This window comes from Passer domesticus, chromosome 21 (genome assembly GCF_036417665.1).
Source record: "Passer domesticus isolate bPasDom1 chromosome 21, bPasDom1.hap1, whole genome shotgun sequence".
Taxonomy (NCBI): Eukaryota; Metazoa; Chordata; class Aves; order Passeriformes; family Passeridae; genus Passer; species Passer domesticus.
The window spans coordinates 3,455,010-3,476,342 of NC_087494.1; the positions used below are offsets into that span (position 1 = coordinate 3,455,010).

The 21,333-nt window shown below is 45.5% G+C and overlaps 1 protein-coding gene across 1 annotated transcript in view; it reads left to right on the plus strand.

Annotated features, from left to right (window-relative positions):
- Positions 1-21,333, plus strand: part of INSR (insulin receptor) — a 59,790-nt gene that overhangs the window by 5,781 nt on the left and 32,676 nt on the right. The window contains exon 2 of the mRNA XM_064396762.1: positions 2,673-3,224. Coding sequence (XP_064252832.1) covers positions 2,673-3,224 — 552 coding nt within the window. The remainder of the gene's footprint in view (positions 1-2,672; positions 3,225-21,333) is intronic.

A 21,333-nucleotide genomic window follows, 5' to 3' on the forward strand; every position in this document is an offset into this window, starting at 1 on the left:
TGTGGAGGTTGGAAGATCTTTGAGCAGCTTTTGGCTGCTTGGACCAGGAGCAGCATGGTTCATGTTAGTGGTGATCTCCAGAAGCTTGAAAGGTTCAGGAGCAGAGTGGTTTAATTGGTTTGGAGTGTTTGAGGAGAGAGGTGAGAGCTGTGAGCTCCAGGGCTGCAGTGACCAGCAGTGCCAGGACAGGGAATGGCTGCCAGTGGCAGAGGGCAGGGCTGGATGGAGATTGGGCAGGAATTGTTCCCTGGCAGGGTGGGCAGGCCCTGGCTTGGGGTGCCCAGAGCAGCTGTGGCTGCCCCTGGATCCCTGGCAGTGCCCAAGGCCAGGCTGGGCAGGGCTGGGAGCAGCCTGGGACAGTGGGAGGTGTCCCTGCCATGGCAGGGGTGGCACTGGATGGGCTTTAAGGTCCCTTCCCACCAAACCATTCTGGGGTTCAGATCATCCTCTTGGAATCCTTGCTGGCTGTGGATCTGCTCCTCTGCCAGCCAGGACCCTGAATTTCCTCAGTGCTGGGCACTGGGCTGCCCACCCGGGGTAGCTCCTCCACACCAAGCTCCTTGGCTCTGTCCTGCTCAAAAGGAAGATTTCCACAGCCTGAAAATGCAGCCACAGCACTGAGAGGGCTTTTCCTGGCCATTCCTCCCTGCAGATCTTCCCAGCCCTGCTCAAGGTGCCCTGGGCAGGGGCAGTGTGGCTGCAGGGCTTGTGTCCAGCCCTGGTGACTCACCTCATTCTGCCCAAAATGATGAAAGACACAGGCAATTGTGCTCAGGGTATTCATGCATCTCGTGGCCTTCAGCCACAGCAATAGCCTGGAGCTCTGACTCTCACCAGTAATTCCTGGTCTGTATTTTTTGACCTTTCCTTTTCCTTAAGGTCAGCTGTCCATTCCAGCAGGCAGCACAGATCCTGTGTGCAGCAGCTGGTGGTGGGGACCACCCCAACACTGCCGTGCACCCCACAATAATGAGAAGCAAGGATCAATAAGAACCAAGATGTTGCATTTTGCATTTATCTGGTAATTTTAGCTGCATTGGTGACTTCAGTTGAATTCAGTCTTTCAATTTCTTACGTGTCCCTCTGTTACTTCTCCTTTCACTGACCTGACCTGCCATGCACTTGCTCTGTGGAAATACCAATGTTATTTATTGCAAATAAATAGCCAGAGCATTTTAGCTGAATCTGTTGCTTTCCCAGGTCTTTTATCCCAGGTTGATGTGCAGCAGTACAGTTTGGGGCAGAGAATTGTTGCTGGCTGGTCATCAGGTTCCTTTTCCCACTTTTTCCAAGTACATCCTTAATCCTTGAGGCACCGTGTGCATTGGCTTTTTTCTTCCAGAAAGCAATTTATGAAATGGCTTGGATATAGTGCCAAAAAATCCCATTGGGCAATAGCATTGCTGCAAATCCCATATTAGTATTGCCAAATTTTTTTTTCTTGCAGTCAGTGGAGCAAATTTTTGAATAATTATTAAGATATTTGCATAGAATTTGGTTTTAACCCCTGTGTTAAACCATGAGGAGTCAGACAATCCTTACTGTGAAATGTTTGTGTCCAAGTCAGTTTTGTAAGGCTGGGTGATGCCTTGGAGGAGTCATGTGGTGGTTTTAGAGCTGGTGAACTTTACATATAGTGACAAAAAGAGGAAAGAGCCTGTGGTTTTTTTTCTGAAGTGGGGAGGGAAGACACTGGACCAGCTGTAGACAAAAGAGGGAATCCTTTGAATGGATGCAGTCTTCAAAAAGGAAAAATTCAGGAAGAATCCACCTGTATTTGAACATGAAGGTCTGGTTGATGTTTCTATGAAGTTGGTTTCAAAAGGGTTGCCACAAAAGGGTTGTTTTGTTGTGCTGTAGAGGCGTGGTGCTACAAATTTCCTTCTTGATTTCTTACCTGTGCTTAGAGTTGAAAAAATACTTCCCTATTCAAACTTCTTCCTTTCACTGGTGCCTGGATTCCTATTATTCAGTTCACCTTCTAATTTATGTTTCAGGTATTTGTTTACTTTGCCAGTTCTTTGGTTACTGGTTCTATGAAATAAACTGCCCAGATAGTCAAGAGAGGGAGATTTGCACCCTTGAGAAAATAATCACAAAAAAAGCCCCAACACCTCATCTGAAAAGAATGCTCAGGGCAAAAATTACTAATGTAGTAAATTACTCCTGTCAGCAGAGTCTGGGCAGGAGCGTGGGCTGTGCTCCTGTGCATTTCCAGGTTTTTCTGCTCTCTTCCCAAGCACTACCATCTCTGGCCATTATTCTTTCCTATCTTCCCCTCCCTGCAACCATTCTAAATGCCTCCCTCTAATCCCCTGGCATTAATTGCACAATCTGAGGCGAGGTAGGTGTGTTGCTGGCAGCTGCCTGAAGAGAACAGCCCAGACATCTCTTGCCTTTGTGATGTCCCAGCTCTGGTGTTACCACTGCAGTCGTGATAGAGGCAACAGGCAGGCACTCAAGATGGCAGCAAAAATGATGAAATGCTCTTGTTTTGTAACCTTATACCAGGGAATGTTCCCCACAGTGTATTTCTTAACACTTGAAGCCTGCCTTGCTGAGAGGGCCACAAGTCCCCAGTGGAGCTCGGGGTGGTTGGACAAAACTGAGCCTTTGGAAAACGCCAGCAATTAACCTTCTGTTAAATAAATAAATTCTCCTTTGCCTCCCAGTTTGCAGGAGCATGGACATCCGCAACAACCTGACCAGGCTGAACATGCTGGAGAACTGCACTGTGATCGAGGGCCACTTGCAGATCCTGCTGATGTTCAAAACCAAGCCCGAGGATTTCCGCGAGCTCAGCTTCCCCAAGCTGACCATGATCACAGACTACCTGCTGCTGTTCCGTGTCTATGGCCTGGAGAGCTTGAAGGGCCTCTTCCCCAACCTCACTGTGATCCGAGGGACTCACCTGTTCTTCAACTACGCCCTGGTGATCTTTGAGATGGTTCACCTGAAGGAAATTGGCCTCTACAACCTGATGAACATCACCCGGGGCGCCGTGCGCATTGAGAAGAACAACGAGCTCTGCTACCTGTCCACCATCGACTGGTCCAGGATTTTGGATTCTGTAGAAGACAACTACATCGTGGCCAACAAGGATGACAAAGAAGAGTGTGGAGATGTGTGCCCAGGCACTGTGAAAGGGAAGAGCAACTGTCCCCCCACGGTGATAAACGGGATTTTCATCGAGCGCTGCTGGACGCACGATCGCTGCCAGAGAGGTGAGGGCAGAGTGGGGCTTTGCTGTTAAGTTTTGACCTGTCAGGACCTGTGAGACCCTGGAACAGAGTGCCCAGAGCAGCTGTGGCTGCCCCTGGATCCCTGGCAGTGCCCAAGGCCAGGCTGGACAGGGCTTGGAGCAGCCTGGGACAGTGGGAGGTGTCCCTGCCATGGCAGGGGTGCCACTGGATGGGCTTTGGGATCCCTTCCAACCCAAACCACTCTGGGATTCTTGAAAGCCTGGCAGGTCCCTGCTGATTGGTACCTGTAAACACAGGTTCCTAAAAGCAGGGCTGAAAATTTCCCTTAGAAGAGGAAGAGAAAACCTTTAGGATGGGTTTGAGCAGTTCTTCCACCAGAATTCTGTGTTTGGTTCTCCTGCAGAGTCAGGAGCTGCCCAGAGCTCACCATTTTAATCAAGTTTTGGATAACAGTTGGTACTCTGAGTGTCTTTATTGGGGTTTGGGGAGGGAATGAAAGTCCAGACTGAGAGGCTTCAGCAGGTGGAAGCACAACAGTGGGGAAAAGTCTCAGTGGAATAAACCCCATTCTGGAAAAGTGCAATTCCATGTTTACCAAAACCTTCCTGCCATAAAAAGGTGTAAGATCTGTGGGTGGGTGAGCAGCATTTGCACAGAGAAAAAGCTGGAAATCAGACCTGAAGGAGAAGAAAGGACCTGGATGGGGTAGAGGGTGAAATAACAGAGCTTTGAGCCCAGGGCTTTGGTTCAGGGCAGAAGCTGTGTTCAAAAAGCTCACTGCTGTTACCACCCCAGTCCTCCCTCAAATGTTTCAGAGCTGCTTTTAATTTCATACAGATTTGTTTTTTTCCAAACTTGGAACTGACCTTAAGCTTAGCTTTAATTATATATTGGCTTTGATTTATGTTAAATCTGACTTGACGGGGAGCAAAGTGAATTGAGGTGAGAGTGACACATTTAGGGTTGTCTGCCTTTCTGGAGGTCGTGCATCCAAACGAACCAGTGTGGCCTGAGACGAAATTAGGAAACTTGTGGGCTGGAGAGAAATTCTTGCCAAGCTTTAAAGGGCAGCTCTGAGTGCTAAGTGCCAAATTTGAGGAGGAATTCCTACCAGTATGCACAAACTAATGCAATTAATGTGGTTTCCCCTCTGCTACTCCTCACCCCAAAATCGTCCAGCTTCCTTTTAAAGAAAGTGGTTATTTTTTGTGGCCAGAATAACAGGGTATGAGCAAGAAGATGCAAGTGTGTACGTGTGTTCCTTTTTTAAAATGAAAAATAAGATTGTAAAGCATTTTATTTATAAACTTTCAGGTATGCAGTTACATCAGCACTGAAACCTGGTTTCTTATGCATTTCATGTGCTGTTTTCTGCTGTTTCATAAGGGTAAAGTCTAATTGACACTTTTTTAGTGCCTAGAACATAATGCCCCAAAATTCCTGTGAATTTTCTGGGGCTGTCTTGCAGCAGACTGGAATGGATGGTTTTCTCTCCTTTAAAAAACTGCCTATTTCCATGAAACCTGGAGAAATGTAATATTTTAATGATTAGATTTTACCACTGGGACAGAAATTTGAGCTCCTGAGCCTCTGATGCAAGAGTTTGTTGGAGGGCACCTGTCCAGTACCTGCCTCTGTTTGACCCAGAAATTGAGATTTCAATCAGAAAATGGTTTCAAAAGACACTCTACACAGATGCTCTGGTTTTGTGTGTCCCTTGCAGAAGGAACAGTAGGGAAGCCGTGCTCCTGAATATTTGGGCAGTGACTGGAATGCACTTCCCAAAGCACTTAACAAGCCAGGCTTATCTTTGTTTGAACGCTGGGATTTGGACTTTAGTTTTTTGGTGGCCGCAGTTTTGCACAGGCTGGGATCTGTGTGATCCTGTGCCTTGTGACACCTGCCCCTGTGCTTCTGCCGTTGTTTTGACAGCCTGAGAGGTTTTTTAGACCCTTTTTTGTCTGTTTGTGAGTAGCCTTTAGACTCTGAGCACACGCCAGTGGTGGAGATTAAGTGACATTTATTTAGCGAACCTGCCGGTGCAATCGCTGCCTCTCTGTTCTCCTGCCAGCCCTAATGTATCCTTAGCATGTGTAATTGTTTTGTCAAGATTATTAAAAGCTTGTGTGAATTGTATTTTGGCTTTCCTTAGCCTGAAGAGCCTCGCAGCAGCTCCCAGTTGTTGCAGTGTATTTGCAAGGGTGCATAGCGTGCACCAGCCAGGCTGCTTCTGAGTTTGTTGTCAAAGCCTCAAGAATTGGTCAAAGCTATTAGGACAAAAATTGTGCTAAATTAAGAAAGAAGAGGCTGAGAAACCAAATACCAAGACCGCAAAATCTAGTTAGCAGAAAACTGTAAAACACATAAACTATAACCAATCATATACTCCAAAAAATACAAACAAAAACCAAGTGAAGAAAACAAAAACACCAATCAAAAGTGTGTATTTAGTAGCTTATAAAATCTATAAAAGTGTAATAGAAGCAATAAACAGCTTCTACTTGATCATATTAGTTGTTCAAAATTCCTAAATTTTCCACAACACCCAGTACCCAGGGTATTAATGGCATGAAATCTTTCCCTCTGTGTTTCTGCAGCTTATCTGGGAATCTTCAGCAGTTAATGTTGTGCTCAGGTCTCCTGGCTCTCTGGATTTAAGTGTATTCTCTTTAATTTTTTCTCTTGGTCTTCTAACCAGAATGAAATGCAGCAATTTCGGTATCATTTTCAGAGGGAAGTTTGGTTTTGTGTGGAGTTTTTAACCCAGGTTATTTGTACCCCTGGTTTGTTTAATGAAACTTGGTGTAGAATCTCCTGGTTCTGTTTTTTTTTTGTTTGTTTGGTTTTTTTTTGTTTTTTTTTTTTTTTTTTTTTTTTTGTTTTTTTTTTAAATTTTTTTTTTTAAATTTTTTTTTTTGCATCTCTGGATGGGAAGTTGTTGCTGTCTAAACTGCTGCCCTGGGACTGGGAAAAACCCTTCAAGGATATGTAAATATTGATTGTTTTGATTTTACAGAGTGGGTGTCAATTGACAGAGCCAAGTCCCAAGCTGACTGGCTTTTCCAGCTTGCTGAGCTTGGAGTCTCGCTGGAAAATATTAGGAAATGGGCAAGAAATTTGGGAGAGCACCTGTGGGAAAGCTGGAAAATGAACTCCCTGACAGGAGGGGACAGCCAGCGGGGGATTGGTCTCTTCTCCCAGGGATAAGGGACAGGATGAGAGGAAATGGCCTCAAGTTGCTCCAGGGGAGGTTTAGATGGGAAATTGGGGAAAACTTCTTCATGGAAAAGGCTGTGAAGCCCTGGAAGCTTGGAGTCCCCATCCCTGGAGGTGCTCAGAGGCAGTGAGGATGTGGCACTTGTGGACAGGGGTTAGGGATGAGCACAGTGGTGGTGCTGGGGGTTGCCCTTGATCTTAAAGGTCTTTTCCAGCCTCGAGGTCTCTGGGGTTCTCTGAAAGGTCTTGTGTGTGTGAGAAGTGCAAAGCTGGGGCTGGAGAGGGGTCCTGGAGCCCCCCATCTCTTCCACACCATTCCTGCCCTTCCCCTGCCAGCTCTCTGTGGTTGCTCCACATTATCCCTCCTTTATTTAATTATTCCTTTATTTAATCAGTGCAAATATCCCAGTTGACTCCAAAACTAACTTTTCAGTTATAGCATGGAATTATCTCCAAGGCACACATCCAAGCCTCTGAATCATCCCCGTAGCTACAGTTCCAGCCTGGAATTTTATTTTTTTTTTTCAGTTGGTGATAACAGTGTTCAGGACAACAAAGTAAAGGATCTTCTTACAGACACTGGAGCAAAGGTTGGGCATGAAACCAGTGGGGAGGAACTGAAATCATTTGAAAACCAGTGGCAGTATAGAGGATTCTGTGTCTGAGTGCAGGGATGTGTAGGTGGAAGCACCATGGATTGAGATCTGTTGAGATGTGCTTCCTCAGAGTTTTCTTTTTTTTCTTCTCCTAAATCACTCATGTTGGTGTGAAAACCAAGTCAGTTCAGTTAAGGCCAACTCATGTTATATTTTGGGTAGGCAGGGAGGGAAATGTGTAGTCTGTTTGGAATTTGGGTCTAGCCTGATGCTGTTTATGGCAGCCAAGTGCTGTTCCTGTTCTGGGGGTTTTGTACCTCTTCACTGACATTTTTAACAGGGTTTTTTTTCACATACACAGTTATTTTTTTGCCATCAAAATGTACTTCTTGGTCCTGCACTGCAGAGAGCGTCTTTGCTGAAGAATGCAGACAACAAAAATGCTGGAAATGCCACGTCCTAGACCTCGGTCTGGATCTGCCAAACATGATTTTCATATTTTGCATTTTTTCCACGTCTTTTTTTTTTTTTTCTATATGTCTGTCACTCCTCTTGCGGAAGGAACAATTCCCTCTGAAATAGGATTTCCTGCCAATTCTCCCTGCAGCCAGGCTGCTGTGTCCATACAGAACTTGGAGCAGGCTGATGGGTTTGACAGTCTAATTATAAAGGCTGGTTCAGCCTTTTATTGCACGTGGGGTCATGTGGAAGTGGAGTAAGGCAATAGGAAGGAAAAGTGAAATGGCCAAATAAAAGTTACCAACAAAATTATCTGCAATATCAGACAGTCCCTTGGTGAACACTGAAGGGCCACATTCCTGGGATATAAGCATGGATATCTGAAATAGTTTGTACAGGGCCAAGTAGTGATAGGAAAAGAGGGAATGGTTTTAAACTAGAAGAGGAAATATTTAGGCCAGATGTTAGGGAGAAATTCTCTACTCAGGGTGGGCAGGCCCTGGCTTGGGGTGCCCAGAGCAGCTGTGGCTGCCCCTGGATCCCTGGCAGTGCCCAAGGCCAGGCTGGACAGGGCTGGGAGCAGCCTGGGACAGTGGGAGGTGTCCCTGCCATGGCAGGGTGGCACTGGATGGTCTCTAAGCTCCCTTCCCACCAAACCATCCTGAGATTAATTCCATAATTCTGTGAACTATAGGCTTCATTCATTAGAAGGAAAGATAGAATTCAACTTCTGTTGTTCATCCTGAATGAAACCTTTGTAGGAATCTGTTACCTGCTTCATCCTGGGGCTTCTTGCTACCAGGAAATTTGAGTTATTATCAGTGTGGGCCATTTCAGGTCTGTCAGTAGGCTCTTTTTTTTCCATCTGTTATCTCGTTTTTTTATGATAAAAACAAAAGTTGTTTCTCCATTAGTGCAATTTAAAATTTGTGGCAAAATATTGACTTTGTGGAAAGTAGATTAAACAGTTTGTGTCCATTGAAGAAGACATAAAGCAGCAGATGGAAAGGATGACAGTGTGGAATAACTGACATGCAAAGAGCTGCTAAAGAAAGGTTCTATGTGAAAATAATAATGTTTTTCCTGGTTTTCAGTGGGATTTTTGGGATGGTCTGTGCAGAGCCACGAGCTGGACTTGATGATCTTTGTGAGTCCCTTCCAAATCAGGATATTCTATGATTTATTTTTTTTTTCTGTCATGTTGGGAAACAGGTCTAGAGACAAAGGAATACAACAGGATCTCTCTTTAATTTCCTTGTGATTTATCTGGGGAAAATTCTGGGGCAGATAAGGGACAGGTAAGGAACTGAGGAGCTGCTGCTTTGTTCCCAAGTACAAGCAGCACAACAAAGCCCTGAGAAAAACACTGCTCAGCCTGAAATGTCTTTCAACTGCTGTGAGACAGCACTGAGCACTCTCAGCAAGACCAGTGCCAGCAGAAATTCTGCAACTCTCAACTTCTTCAAGGCAGGTTTGAATAACAAAGTTCAGAGGTGTGTGTGGGAAACGTTTTTGTGATGTTTACTTAGGTAGAAATATTACTTAGCAACAGCTTCCTGTAATTTTTATGTGCTGGGAATTTCTGTAACCATGAGCTTGGTTTTATTACATTTGCATGGGAAAGGGGTCTCGAAGCACTGAGCAGACTCAGCCAACCTCAAGGGCAAAGATATTTTTAAAGCTTCAAACACAAAGGAAATTTTTCCAGTTGCTATTACATGAAGTGGAAGTGCTCCTTTTATTTGGAGATCTGATAAAGGCTGCCTTTTTTTCTTTTCCCTTGCTCTGACAAATGCCAGATGGGAACTGACACCGGATAATCTCACTGGGATGTCTGTGCTGACCCTGCCAAGCTCCAGTTTTATTGAGGGCCCATGGCTGGGGCTGTGGTGACACTTTGCCAGCACTGGGACATCCTCATCTAATTCACTTGAGCTTATTAAGAGTGGTTAAGAGATTTATGGTGCTTGGGGGTTGTGATACAGCCCAGAGTTGGGGGAGAAGGGGTGGAAACAATCCCTCCTAGAAATGACTGTTCAAGGATGTGCTCCTCTGGAAACACCAAACAAAACTAGGGAAAAACTGGAGCAGCTTTTCTCCTCTGAGCTGGGGTGATGCAAGGCTGGAGGATTTCAATACAAAGGGTCTCAGCTTGCTGAGAAATCCCCACGAATGCAGCTGAGCTGATGTTTCATCAGGTTCTTCACTGCTGCACCTTTACTTAAATTTGGGGTGGGAAGTGGAGATTTCCTGCTCCTGCCCCAGTTCCCAACCAGCACTTCAGAAGGAACTGTCTGACCCATGTCATCTTTAGAAATGTAAGTATACAGAGAATTCCTCCCCATAGCTGAGAGATCTGAATTCCTGTACAAAACTCTTGCCAAGGCAAAGGTTTTTGATGAGTTAAAAAGGAGAATGAGGTATTTTGCTGCTGAAACTGGAAAAGTTTTCACCTTGTTTGCTTCAAGCTGCTATTTTAATTCTTTCACCTTAGCCTTTCCCAAAAACACTTGTTATTTGGGTTGGTGTCTGCCTTGAGGAGGCTGAGAGGAGTTCAGTGCAGTGGTTCAGCACTGAGGATGCTCCAGGTGTTCTTAAATCTCTGATCCTGATTTTGGCTCCTTGGGAGTTCCAAGGGTGCTACAGGTAAAACTTTTCCCCCTTCAACAACAGTTCCAAGTTACCTTTTTTTTTGCTTAAACAATGGAACCTGCACTACCCCTTGTTAGATAAAAAACAGGAGATCTGGCAGCCACATTCTTTGGAAAATGCTGCTCTCAGGGTGTGCAAGGGGGAAGTCAGAGAATGTAAAAAACAATAATAATAATAGTGAGTGACAGAGTTAACATGTGTTGGTAATGCATGAATGGGAGAGCAGGAAATGGTTCACCTGGTGTGATGTGTTTGCTCAGGGAGGAGGAGATGTGTTTCACACAGAGCAAATCCTGCTGGATGTTCAGGGTGCTTGTGTATTCTGTGTGTTTTCTTTCCTTAACACCTCCTTCATGTAGGCAGGGCAATGCAATTCTGCATTTTAAATCTTCTGATTAATTGTAGAAGTATTCTAAATTGTGTGCAATTCAGATGTTGCTTCCCTGATTTAGGCAAAATGAGCAGAATAAATGTAAACTGTGTGATGGGACAGCAGTCTCTGATTTTACAGGGAAGGGACTGGAAATCTTTGTTGTTCAAGGCTGTGAAGGGATTGTGAACTGTTGGGTCTGTACAAAGAAGTGCATTCAGAGTGTGTGAGCAGACCAACTGAAATATGTCACTTGGCAAAGCTCTCTGAAACATCTTTTCCTATCAGGAATTGGATTTGACAGGGATTGCCTCTGTAAATAATTGCTGTGCTTAAAAAAAATCCCAACAAAACACAAAAACCCCAAAAGAAAACGCAAAAAAAGGTCAAAACCCCCCAGGTGTGACCAGCAAAAGATTGTTTCTAACTGAAAGGTTGAGGATTTCAGGACCTTTTGATTAATTACAGAGCTGGGGAATAACCAGCCGTGTCGTGGAGGAAGCAACACTCACCCTCCTCTCAGCTTCTAACAATAGCTGGGTACAAGTTCAATGATTAGGCTTCCCAATTATATCCTATAATTGTCTCCAAATTCCCATTGAGGGATGTGAATGAACTTGCTGGGATGTTTATGCTGCTTAATGAAGGCTGTTGGTAGGTGGGAAAGAAAAAAAAAGTTGGGTATGGAGCAGTTTTGGGGGTCCTGGCTGGGATTGCCTGCTTAGGACGAGCCTGTAGTTATTCCAGCTCCTGCTTTGAGCCCAGTTCTTGTCTGGCATTGCATAAGTGTGCAGGGAGATATGGATCCCAGCCATTGCCTTGTCTTTATCTGAGTTTTTTGGATGAGGGTACCGGGGGGCACGGGCTGACGTTGCTGCAGGTTGTCGGCCTGGCTTTCCTTTTGGCTTGTGACATGTAAAACAAACAGAGAATTAACTTTGGCTCCTGCAGTGCTTCAGTGCTGGCTGAGTGCTTTAATGGTTTCGTGTGAAGAGCCTGGATTCCTTGTGAATCTGGGTTTAAACTGACAAAACAGGGCAGGACGCTCGGCACCTGTTCTTGTCCAGAATGTTTTATAGCTGCAATTGGATGCTCTGTACTGAGAAGGAGCTTCTGTTCCCTCAGTAGGAATTCTTTAGTTTGAGATGGTGTTTATTTCCCTGCCTCCTGGGCACCTGGAGGGGTGAAGGCTCTGAGGAAGATGATGTTTTGAAGGAAATCCCACAAAAGGGTTGGAAAGAAAGTCCAGTTAGAGTAGCATTCAGCAGAATGTTGGGATTAATTCTCTTCAGCATGTTTCTAAAGAACTCAGGGTGTGCGTGGTTTTGGTGCACTCCAGAAAGAGAAATATGATTTTAATCTTGTGTATCAGGTCAGAGGTGCCCTTTTCCAAGGATGCCAAGAACTGCTGCTCCATTGGAATTGTAACTCAGGCAGTTTCAGCTTTTGCAGAGCTCGGCTCCCGCTCTGCAGTTGCTGATGCACTGGCAGGTGCTGGACGGGTGAACTGTCAGGAATTGACCCTTCTCAGGAATTATGCCTCGTTCATGGGCATAAAAGGGTGGCAGGTATTTAGCAAAACTGGTCTGATGAGGAGTGTACAACTTGCAAGGTCTTTTTAGTCTGTTTTCAGTGCAGTTTGGAGGCGCCTGGAGCTGCACACACGGAGCTCTGGTCACTTTGCACTCCCCCAGCTCAGTGCTGGTGTGTGGCCACGCTGGAATTTCAGGGCCCTGATGTGATGAGCTGAGCCTGAGCTCAGCTTACAGCACAAGACTGATGGTTTTAAGTCAGAGTTAAGGGAATTAGGGAGCAGGTTTGTCAGAGGTCAGAGAGAACACCTGCGGGCTGAGCAGCGACGCCTCCGGCTCTGCCTTGCTGCTCCCTCTGCTCCTCTCAGCCCACTCTGCTCTGACCCCTGGGCACCATTCCTCATTTAGTGGTTTTAAAATGTGAATTGTCTGGGGCAGGGAGGGAGGAGGTCGGTCCCAGTGTGTTCATTCAAACAAAGCCTGTTGGACTGTAGGGTGTGAGGAAGGGAAGGGAGCAGGCAGGTTTGGAGTTGCGTAGCCATAATTTCCAGCCCAATTTTTTATGTTTTTCTCTGGTTTTGTAGCTGTGGGAGTTGAATTATGCTGGGGGCACACGGCATTATTGCACTGCAAGGCTCTAACGCCATGAGCAGGGGTCCAGGGCAGGAGCTTGGGCTCTCCACAGAGTTCCAGAGGGGCAGGAGCAGACACTCCTTCCCTGTGGAGAGGGAGGAGTTGGGTGCTGGGATGTGATGTTCTCACGTAGCACTTTGATGACACAAAACGGGGCTGTTTGCTGGCTGATTTTCCCCCATGGATGTGAAGATCCCAAGTGTGACACTGGGTGTTGCAGGGATGGATTATTTGGGGTCTGTGGCAGAGCTGCTGAACTTGGCAGTGTCGCTTCTGATAACGTGAGTGAGACAACATCAGCTCCTGAGTTGTTTGCTCTGAAATATCTGCAGGAACTGAGAGTTCACTCAGCAACCTGCAGCTAAAAAGTCAAGTTTCAGCTATTGAATTGACCTGGGCACTGGGAAATCCCTCACGCAGAGGCTGCAGACAAACTCTGTCCTATCAGCAGCGTTTTGTGATTGATAAAGTACATAAAGAATGTTTGCACTTGAAAGTGGGCTTGATTACAAAATCTCAGGAATTGTGCAGGGAGCCTTATCCCTGTGTGTTGGTTTCCCAGGAGTAGGGCATGTGCAATTCCACAGGCATCACAGGATAACAAAGCATTTTTCTGTTTCCATTTTCAACTTCATTAAGCACATCCATGTTGTGTTACGGCACTGCAAGGATTTTAATACTTCATGAGCAATGAAAGGATTCATTAAAATTTGAGTATCAGACAAATGTTCTTCTTGTCTTTTCTGCAAAGACAATCCAGTTGTATTCTCTGGGTAGTGCAAACACTGAGCAGTGATTTAATGAAATGAACAGGACTGTTTTTTTCTGGTCTTCGGTCTTTTCTGAATGTCATCTTTCTGAAGTCAGGCTGATGTGTTTACACAGCTTCAGTTTGGGATGGAGGAGTCCAGGAGCTCCCTCTAAGTACCCCTCAAAAGCTCCCAAAAGCCAGAGAGGAAATGGAGCTCCTCAGTGATGTCTGAGTGTCTGAATGTCTCGCCCAGTGGAGCCTTAACAGGGCTTAGAGGAATAAGGCTTTTGTTTTAAAACAGTACTTGAAGGGAAGCCTTTAAACCTCAATAAACTATTTCTCTGTTCATTCAGTTCTGTGGATTTTAGGCTCTGGGGATCTGAGCACTCTGTTTCTGGCAAGGGTAGCATGGCACACAGGACAGTCTTACCTGGAGACTTAAGGATAAAGCAATTTATGTATGAACTAGTGCTTTATCTGAAACAACTTCTCACCTCATCAGCATCTCTACAATCATTAGATTAGCAAAATAAAAGCCATGTGTAGATTTTCCTTAGGCTTCTCTTCCACACTCCAACAACCTTATCTCCAGAGCTGCTTAAATAATTTGTGTAGTGTTTGGCTGCTCTTTCACTGCTTGGATATCGAGTTTCTAGTCCACAAAGCCAGTCCATTGGAACTGGGTATCTGCATCGAGTGTCAGTTTTTGTTCTGGGAAATATGAAATGTTCTGCTTTGAGCCTGTACAGTGTGTGAATTTGGTGGGTGTGATAAGAAAAACGTCGCCGTGTTTTGCATGGCTCCGGCGGCCAAAGGAGGAGCAGCCTCGTGATGCTCTTTGCTCATCAGCACCAGGGAAGAGTTGTTTTTCCACATGCTCTAATCTGTGATAACAAAAAAGAACTTCAGATTGTGTTTTTCAACGGCTCTGTGGGTCCCTCAGTGCTCAGATTTGCCAGTGACTCTCTCTGCTGTGTGTCTGTCCACCCAGAGCCTGATTTGGAGTGGCTCTGGTTCAAATCCACACCCGGTTCTGGTGCTGGAGGAGGCTGAGCAGGACCCAGCAATCAGCTGGAACCGAGGGCTTTGCTGTGCTCTGGGTGTTCTGGGTTCTGCTTTGTGCTGTTCTGGGTGTTCTGCAGAGGGTTGAGTGCTGGGTGTGCACTGGGGCACTGCCAGTCTCTCCTGGCACTGACAGGTTTTGTCTCTGACTTTGTGACTTCCATAAACTTCAGCCGGACGATGCAGGAAGGGATTTGAGGCAAAATTTAACTTCAGTATAGATTTAGACAAACAACCATCAGATACGTCTTAGGTAGAGTATTTGAGGTGGCCTTGGACAGGTGGATGGACTGGGTGGCATCTCCAAAACTCCTTGGGCTCCCTTCCACTGGCAGATTGATTCCAGTGCCAGCAGCTCAGGGCTGAGGCTTGAAACCTCTGGAGTTTGGTGAAGAAAAAGACTCTTTGTCCCTGGAGAAATTGATACGGCTTCAGGTTACTTGTAGAAGAGAATCCAATCTCTTTTTCTTGCTTGGTAATGCTGATTTGTGTAAATTTTTTCCCCAGAGGGCTCTCTCCATTGTAAGGTGATTTCCCCAGTAGCTACCCCATGAGGGACCTGCAGGTGTGTGGCTGTGGCATCAATTAGAGAGCTCTGAATAATCCTAATTGCTCTGCAGTGGACAATGCTGATGGCAGCTGGTGATTAGACCATATCTGAGTCCTGTGCTGATAAAGTGAAGGTTTTTAGCACCGTGGCACACGCCTGCAGGGGTGGGGGATGTCAGCAGATCCTGTTCCTCCCGATGGATAATGGGATTTTCACTACTCCTGCACTTCCCTGTGACCTCAGTGACAGTCAGTTTTATTTTAAGAGCTTACCATGGTGTGAAATAAAGCAGAATTTTCACAATTCTGACCATTGACAGTTGGAGCCATCAACTGTTGTAGAAGATCTCCTGAGTTCAGTGTAACTTTGGATGATTCAGTTCCCCTCTTGTTGGCCTTGTTGAGATGGCACAACTAGTTTGGCATTAAATGCCTTCAGATTACAACTTTCTCTTGCGTAATTTACAAGGAGAGATAGATTAATGGCCTCCAAGGGTGGCTTGTGCAATGTAGTTAATGGTTTTTTTACTCATCTCCAGTCGTTTGGTTTTCCTCAGGGTTGTGTTTGTGTGACTTTTGGTCATTTTTATCATTTCTCATTTGGCATCTGGGTTAGAGCAGCAGAGGGATGTGGCACAGTCACAAAAAACTCCAGGGATCAGTGTGTTTGCAAGGAGAAGCTGTTAAGCCAGTAGATATCTGGGAAGAGCCAAGCTGAATAATTTGTGCAGTGCCACATTCGTATACAGTGAATTACTTGAAAATGGGCATTGCTGGTATGCCAAGGATGATGAGGGCGAGTAGTAAATAAAAATACATTGCACATTGCTTGGCTCTGCAGGCAAACAGTATCTATTTCAGTCCTGCTAAGGAAATTCTTATGCCTGGAAATAAACCATGGTAAGTGTGTGTAGAGCTTTGGGCAAACAGGGGAGGGTGTGCAGAGGAACGGGCAGGAGCTGAGGAGGCCACAACTCGAGGAGTTGAGACAATTTTATACAGAACTGATGGATTTGATACTGGCTAACAAGATACTGCATGTGTTTCTCCTTTCCACAGTTCAGATATTGCTTTGGAAAAAATTACTGTAGGCTCAGGGAAAGCTGAAGTGACACCTGTGAAGGGTATGGAGGCACAGGACAGTGTGGAGGAAATCAGTGGAGGATGGATGTGTCAGTGCTCCTGGTGAGCCTGGGTTTGGGCAGCTTGCTCAGTGACTGTGCACTGAACAGTTCGTGCAGCCTGGTAATTTCAGAAAAAAAAAAAAAATCTGTTTGGAAGAGCCAGTTAACTCTGCTTCTCGGGAAAATCCACCTTTCTTTGCACACCTGGCCTTCAGGTGATGCTTTGCCTTTCTCTCTCTGCTCATCCTCTCTGGAAGGTGAGGCAGGAAGGGGGATCTGGAGTGATCCATTTCCTTTTCCCTCTCTGTTTTCAGTCTCATCACCCACAAACACAAATTTGGTTTCAGTATCGATGTTTACAATTCATGACTGTGCCATGAAATCTGCCCAGATTAAAATCTTAACCTCTGCCTGACATTTCTGTGTAGATCATTAGTTATCAGCATAATCTCCTTGTGGTTAATCTTATACTTCCGCCCATTCCATTGCCTTCCTCAGTTATGGACAGCTCCATTTTTTTGTTGGAAACTGTGCCTCTGTTTTGGTGTAGGTTTGTTGTTTTCTGTGTTGGGATTACGTTTATATAACGTATCTAAAATTCCATCTTTCCTCATCCCCACGTGGCAGCATAGCTTTCGTTCTTTCATGCCTTGTTTACTACAACATCCTTCCCCCTGGCCTTGAGGGAAGGAATCTTGTCCCTCCCTTATCTCTGCAGAAAGCAGAGCTTGGACGTTTTGCCTCGTGCCCTGATCCTATCATTTCAGCACGGGCTTTGTAGGTAAAATTAATAACCTGTGTTTGGAAAAATCAGATGGACCTTGCTCTTAAACCATCACCAAGTCCTTGTGTCTATCTCCATTTGTCTCTGTTTCATATCAGCTCCTATAATCACAGAGTCATGGAATATCCTGAGCTGGAAGGGACCCACAAGGACCATCACTTATTTTTAGGACATGCCTGGACCACTTTCCTGTGGTTTGGGGTTGCAGTGAGTGAGCAGGTTTGGCAGGAGCAGGTTAAAGTGAACAGGGATGTTTACAAGATGCTGTACATTGGAGAGTAATAAATAGTTAAATATTAACAGGAAGTTTTCATGAGGCTCCCAGGTGGCATCAACCGTTGGATGATAACACCAAATCCTTGGGTTGTAATAAAGATTGAAATTTAACAAACCATAACAACAACAAAAAAAAACAACCTTGTTGTTGTGAGCAAAATTACCATCAAAGCTTTACAGGGAAATGCCCCAAATTAATGTTAAAGATTCTGGTCTTGGTCTAAATTATAAGTCATCTCTTCGGCTGTACAGAATGAAATACAATATTTTGCCTGAAGATGTGGTGTCAGTTTTGGGGCTGGCATATTAAAAAAACCCAGCTGCCAAGCAGAGGTGGGTGGTTATTTCTGATCCCTTACACTAAGCTCCCATGTAATTTTGAACACAAAGTACAAGGAGCAGGCTTGACCTGCTTGCCAGAGAATGGCACAACAGCACTGTTGTAGACACTGGGTAAAGTATTTACAGCTTCTGGTCGCTATCCTGGTGTGCACTTTGTGACACTTGTCCCTCCTTTAACAGTTGCTGCTGTGTTTTCAAATCGAGCTCTGTGTTTTGGTAGTTTGGTCTCAATAGCAAACGGCTTTTCTTGATTTCTGCAAGTTGTTTGTACCTGCATGGGCAATCAGCTCAATTGAAAGGTGCTAGGAGAATGAAAACAGACCTGGTCCTGCGTTTTAATTTCTTTATTAATTCATTTTTTTTCAGTGTGAGGTGCTTTGCTCTGTAAGTCCAGGTCACGAGGGGGTTTGCAGCTGTGGTGTGAACACCACTGCTTGAAATGCACAAAAGGAAAATGTTTATTTGATCTTTGTTCTGTCTGGGCAATATTAGGGATACTTGGGTGGGAAACATACATTTTTCTGTGTAAATAGTTGGGGTGACAGAGGAGGGCAGGAGTGGAAACCTTCAAGGGGAGAAACAGAAAGGTCTAAAAAACCAATGAAAGTAGGAGCCTGTCCTGAGGGTTCAGTGGAAGAAGATGAGGGCCTTCCATAGCTGAGGTTTGTAGCCCAAGAAGTCCTGTCCCCAAAAATAAAAGATGATATTGGGCTGTCAATCTCCATCCATGAAATCTGAATTTGCACAGGACTTGGCACACCTGGGCTGTGTCTTGTCTCATTTGCAAAGGTTGTCACTTCCTGAGAAGATGAAGAAGGAGTGACCAAATGCATCGTGGGTCCATTGAGGTTAATGACTCCTCCAGGCTTCACCCCATTAGATAACGTACATATATTTTATATATTTTATATGTTATATAAGCAAAATGTGTGTCTATATGTGTGTGCGACCTCCTCTTACCACGTTTCCCATATTGCTTGTCATAATTCACATAGGAGCAAATATGTGTTTCCAGAGAAATGCCCCACCAGCAGGTGTAGTGCAGAAGATAATGAATTACTCCTCAGCTTAAACAGCAGAAGGTTGGCACAGAGGAGGCTGCTTCTGGAGAGATCTGCTGTTATCTGCCCCTTTCCTCTGTAAACAACTGAGCTCAACCTTTCCTGTATCTCCATTCAACAACTTCTTCCACTATCACGGCAGGACAAGGTGGCACACGGCTCCAAACTCCTTTATCTTGTCTAAACCCACATTTGCTGGTCCTCACAGCTCCAGCATCCCCGTGGGTTTCATCTGTTCCTGGCGGGAAGCGGCCGAGCCCCGGGTTGGAATATCTGAGACATTCCGTGTAGCTCCGGTTGAGCACGTAATTTGTGGAAGGTTTGGGAGGAGAAAGAGTTTTTTTTCCCTTGTCCTTACTGATAGATGAGATAAGAGGTGTAATGTTGTCCTGAGAAATGTCAATGGGAAGAGTTTCCTTGACGTTGTAGTAAGTGTGTTGTTTTTGGAAGTCACTGTCCATGGGAAGGGAGGCACCTGCAGTTAATTTTATCTGTTCCTGTGTAAATACAGACCTCCTAACGTTCCCAGCTCGCAGTTCAGAGGGGTCACGGCATTATGTACTGTAATATCTTATTTTATAAATAACACTTTATTTTAGTGCTGATTGTAAAATCTGGGATTTATTTGGCACTTGCTCCTTCCCGAGCTGGTGCTGAGAACTGCAGCCCTTTGTTGTGGGTTACAGCCCTTGGAAGGGTTGTTCCTTGGTTGTCTTTGGGGAAAAGGGAGGGATGAGTGTTGTTAGAGCAGCTGAGCTCTGGGAAGAAGTGACATCAAATTTGCTTGAGCATCTCGTGATTATTTCCTGAATTTTGCTTGACCACTGTGGCCAGCGCCGGGCGTTGCCGGCAGGATTTTGGTATCACCGTGTTAGCTTCCTATTTTTTGTGTTCTTCTAGTTACTCCATTTATTTTGTAGGCTCAGGAAGGGCTGGGGGAGCTGCTGTTGTTTGTCACCAAGGCGATCAAAAGTCCTTGTGCTTTTTACAGTCCACTGGAGCTCTCCAGCCCTGTCCCTCCCAGGCACGTTTCTGTTGCTGGTGGGGTTTGGGGTTTAGGTTTCTGCCTCTTTGGCCTCTGTGACATGAAGAAATAATTGAAGGAATGAGCCACAATGCAGTGGAGTTTGCAATACACTGGTTTGCTTGCAGCAATCTGCTGTGAGTTTTAGAATTATTTTTCACTTAGTCTTCACCAGACAGTTTTGCTTAATTTAAGAGATGTTTTCAGCCTTATGATACATTAATGCACTGGGATTCAGTGTTGTCTTGATGTGTTCAGATCAAATAAATGCTCACAAGAAAGTAGATGATCATGAGTGAAAAAAATCAAAAATAGGTTTAGGGATAAAAATGACATTTATAGGACAAATGGCACTTAACAACTGCCTGAATTAGAGGTCTTCTTGACTGGAAGAGAATGAGTGAAAGAACAAAAGCCATCGAGTAAAAATTACTGTGTAAGCACAACAGGATTTCATACATGATTTTATAGGAGTAAGACACATATGGATTTCCATAGCAGCGATGCTGCTCTGCACTTGCAGCAGGAAGCAAGCCCAGGCTCTGTAGTACTAAATTAAGATCACATGCTTGCAACACACTGAGGAGTTACTGCCGGGGGTGATTAGTCCTTGGGTTTCCTTTTTATTTTTTTTTTCCTTTCCTTGTTGGTTTTGTTTTTGTTTAGAACCACAAGAACCCATTGCTGCGGAGGTCATTGCCGGGACTGTACCGTTAGGAAATGAAATTACAGTTCCCTCTGCAGCCGTAACTCAAGCAGGACTCTGTGTGTGTGGGGATAAATTTATATGTCACATCTCGCAGCCATTTACAGTAAGAGGGGAAGAAAAGCCACAGGGGCGTGCAGGGCACTGTGATCCTGTTTCTGTGGGGCTCTGCCTTGGGTTCTGTGCGTGTGCCCGTCATCTAACACGACACCAACCCAGTCCTGGCACCAGGGCAGCCGTGGCACGGCCAAAACAAGCCATTTTCAGCCAAAAAAAAGCCGTTTTCAGCCAAAAAAAGCCATTTTCAACCGTGGCAACGCCGCCTTCTTGCCGGCTCCCTCCAGCTTATAAACACCCCGCGCCAATTAAACACCACAACAGCCAGGGCAGCCCTTCAGCCGCATGAAATGGCATTAAATTGCATGGGGCTGGTGATGTTTTGGGTGGTGGTGGGAGGCCAGGGCTGGCGGGGAGCTGGCAGGGTTAAGGCTGTTTGCCTTGTGCAGATAGCGGGCGGTTGGCTTGGATGCCTCCCCTGCGCAGGCAGCAAATGCATTGGCTGAGGTTGAGGGCGGTTCTCCTGCCGCAGTTGTTTTGTGTCCTGGACTCCGTTGGATCTGGAGCCTCCTAATTGCCTTGTCTGTAATCAAAATAGGGTTTGTGTAAGGCAGGGGAGAGGAGCTGCTGGTGCGAGGAGGGTTTGGCCAGCTTGGCCGCTGGACACTAGACACCCATGGTGGCCTAGGTTGCCTCCACTGACCCCCATCCACACACGCAGGGCTTGTTACTCCACTCTAAAAAAATCACCTGTATTCACAACAAATCAGTCCCAAACCCATGTGGTGCCTGGACGGCACACGTGCAGCATCTTGATGTTCGTGTGTGTGGTTCAGAATTTGTCCTTAAAGAACCATGTTCCTCTTACCCAACCCAAACCTGTGTGAACACCCAGTTCAGCTCACCCAGGATGTTGCTGTTAAAACCCACCCAGTG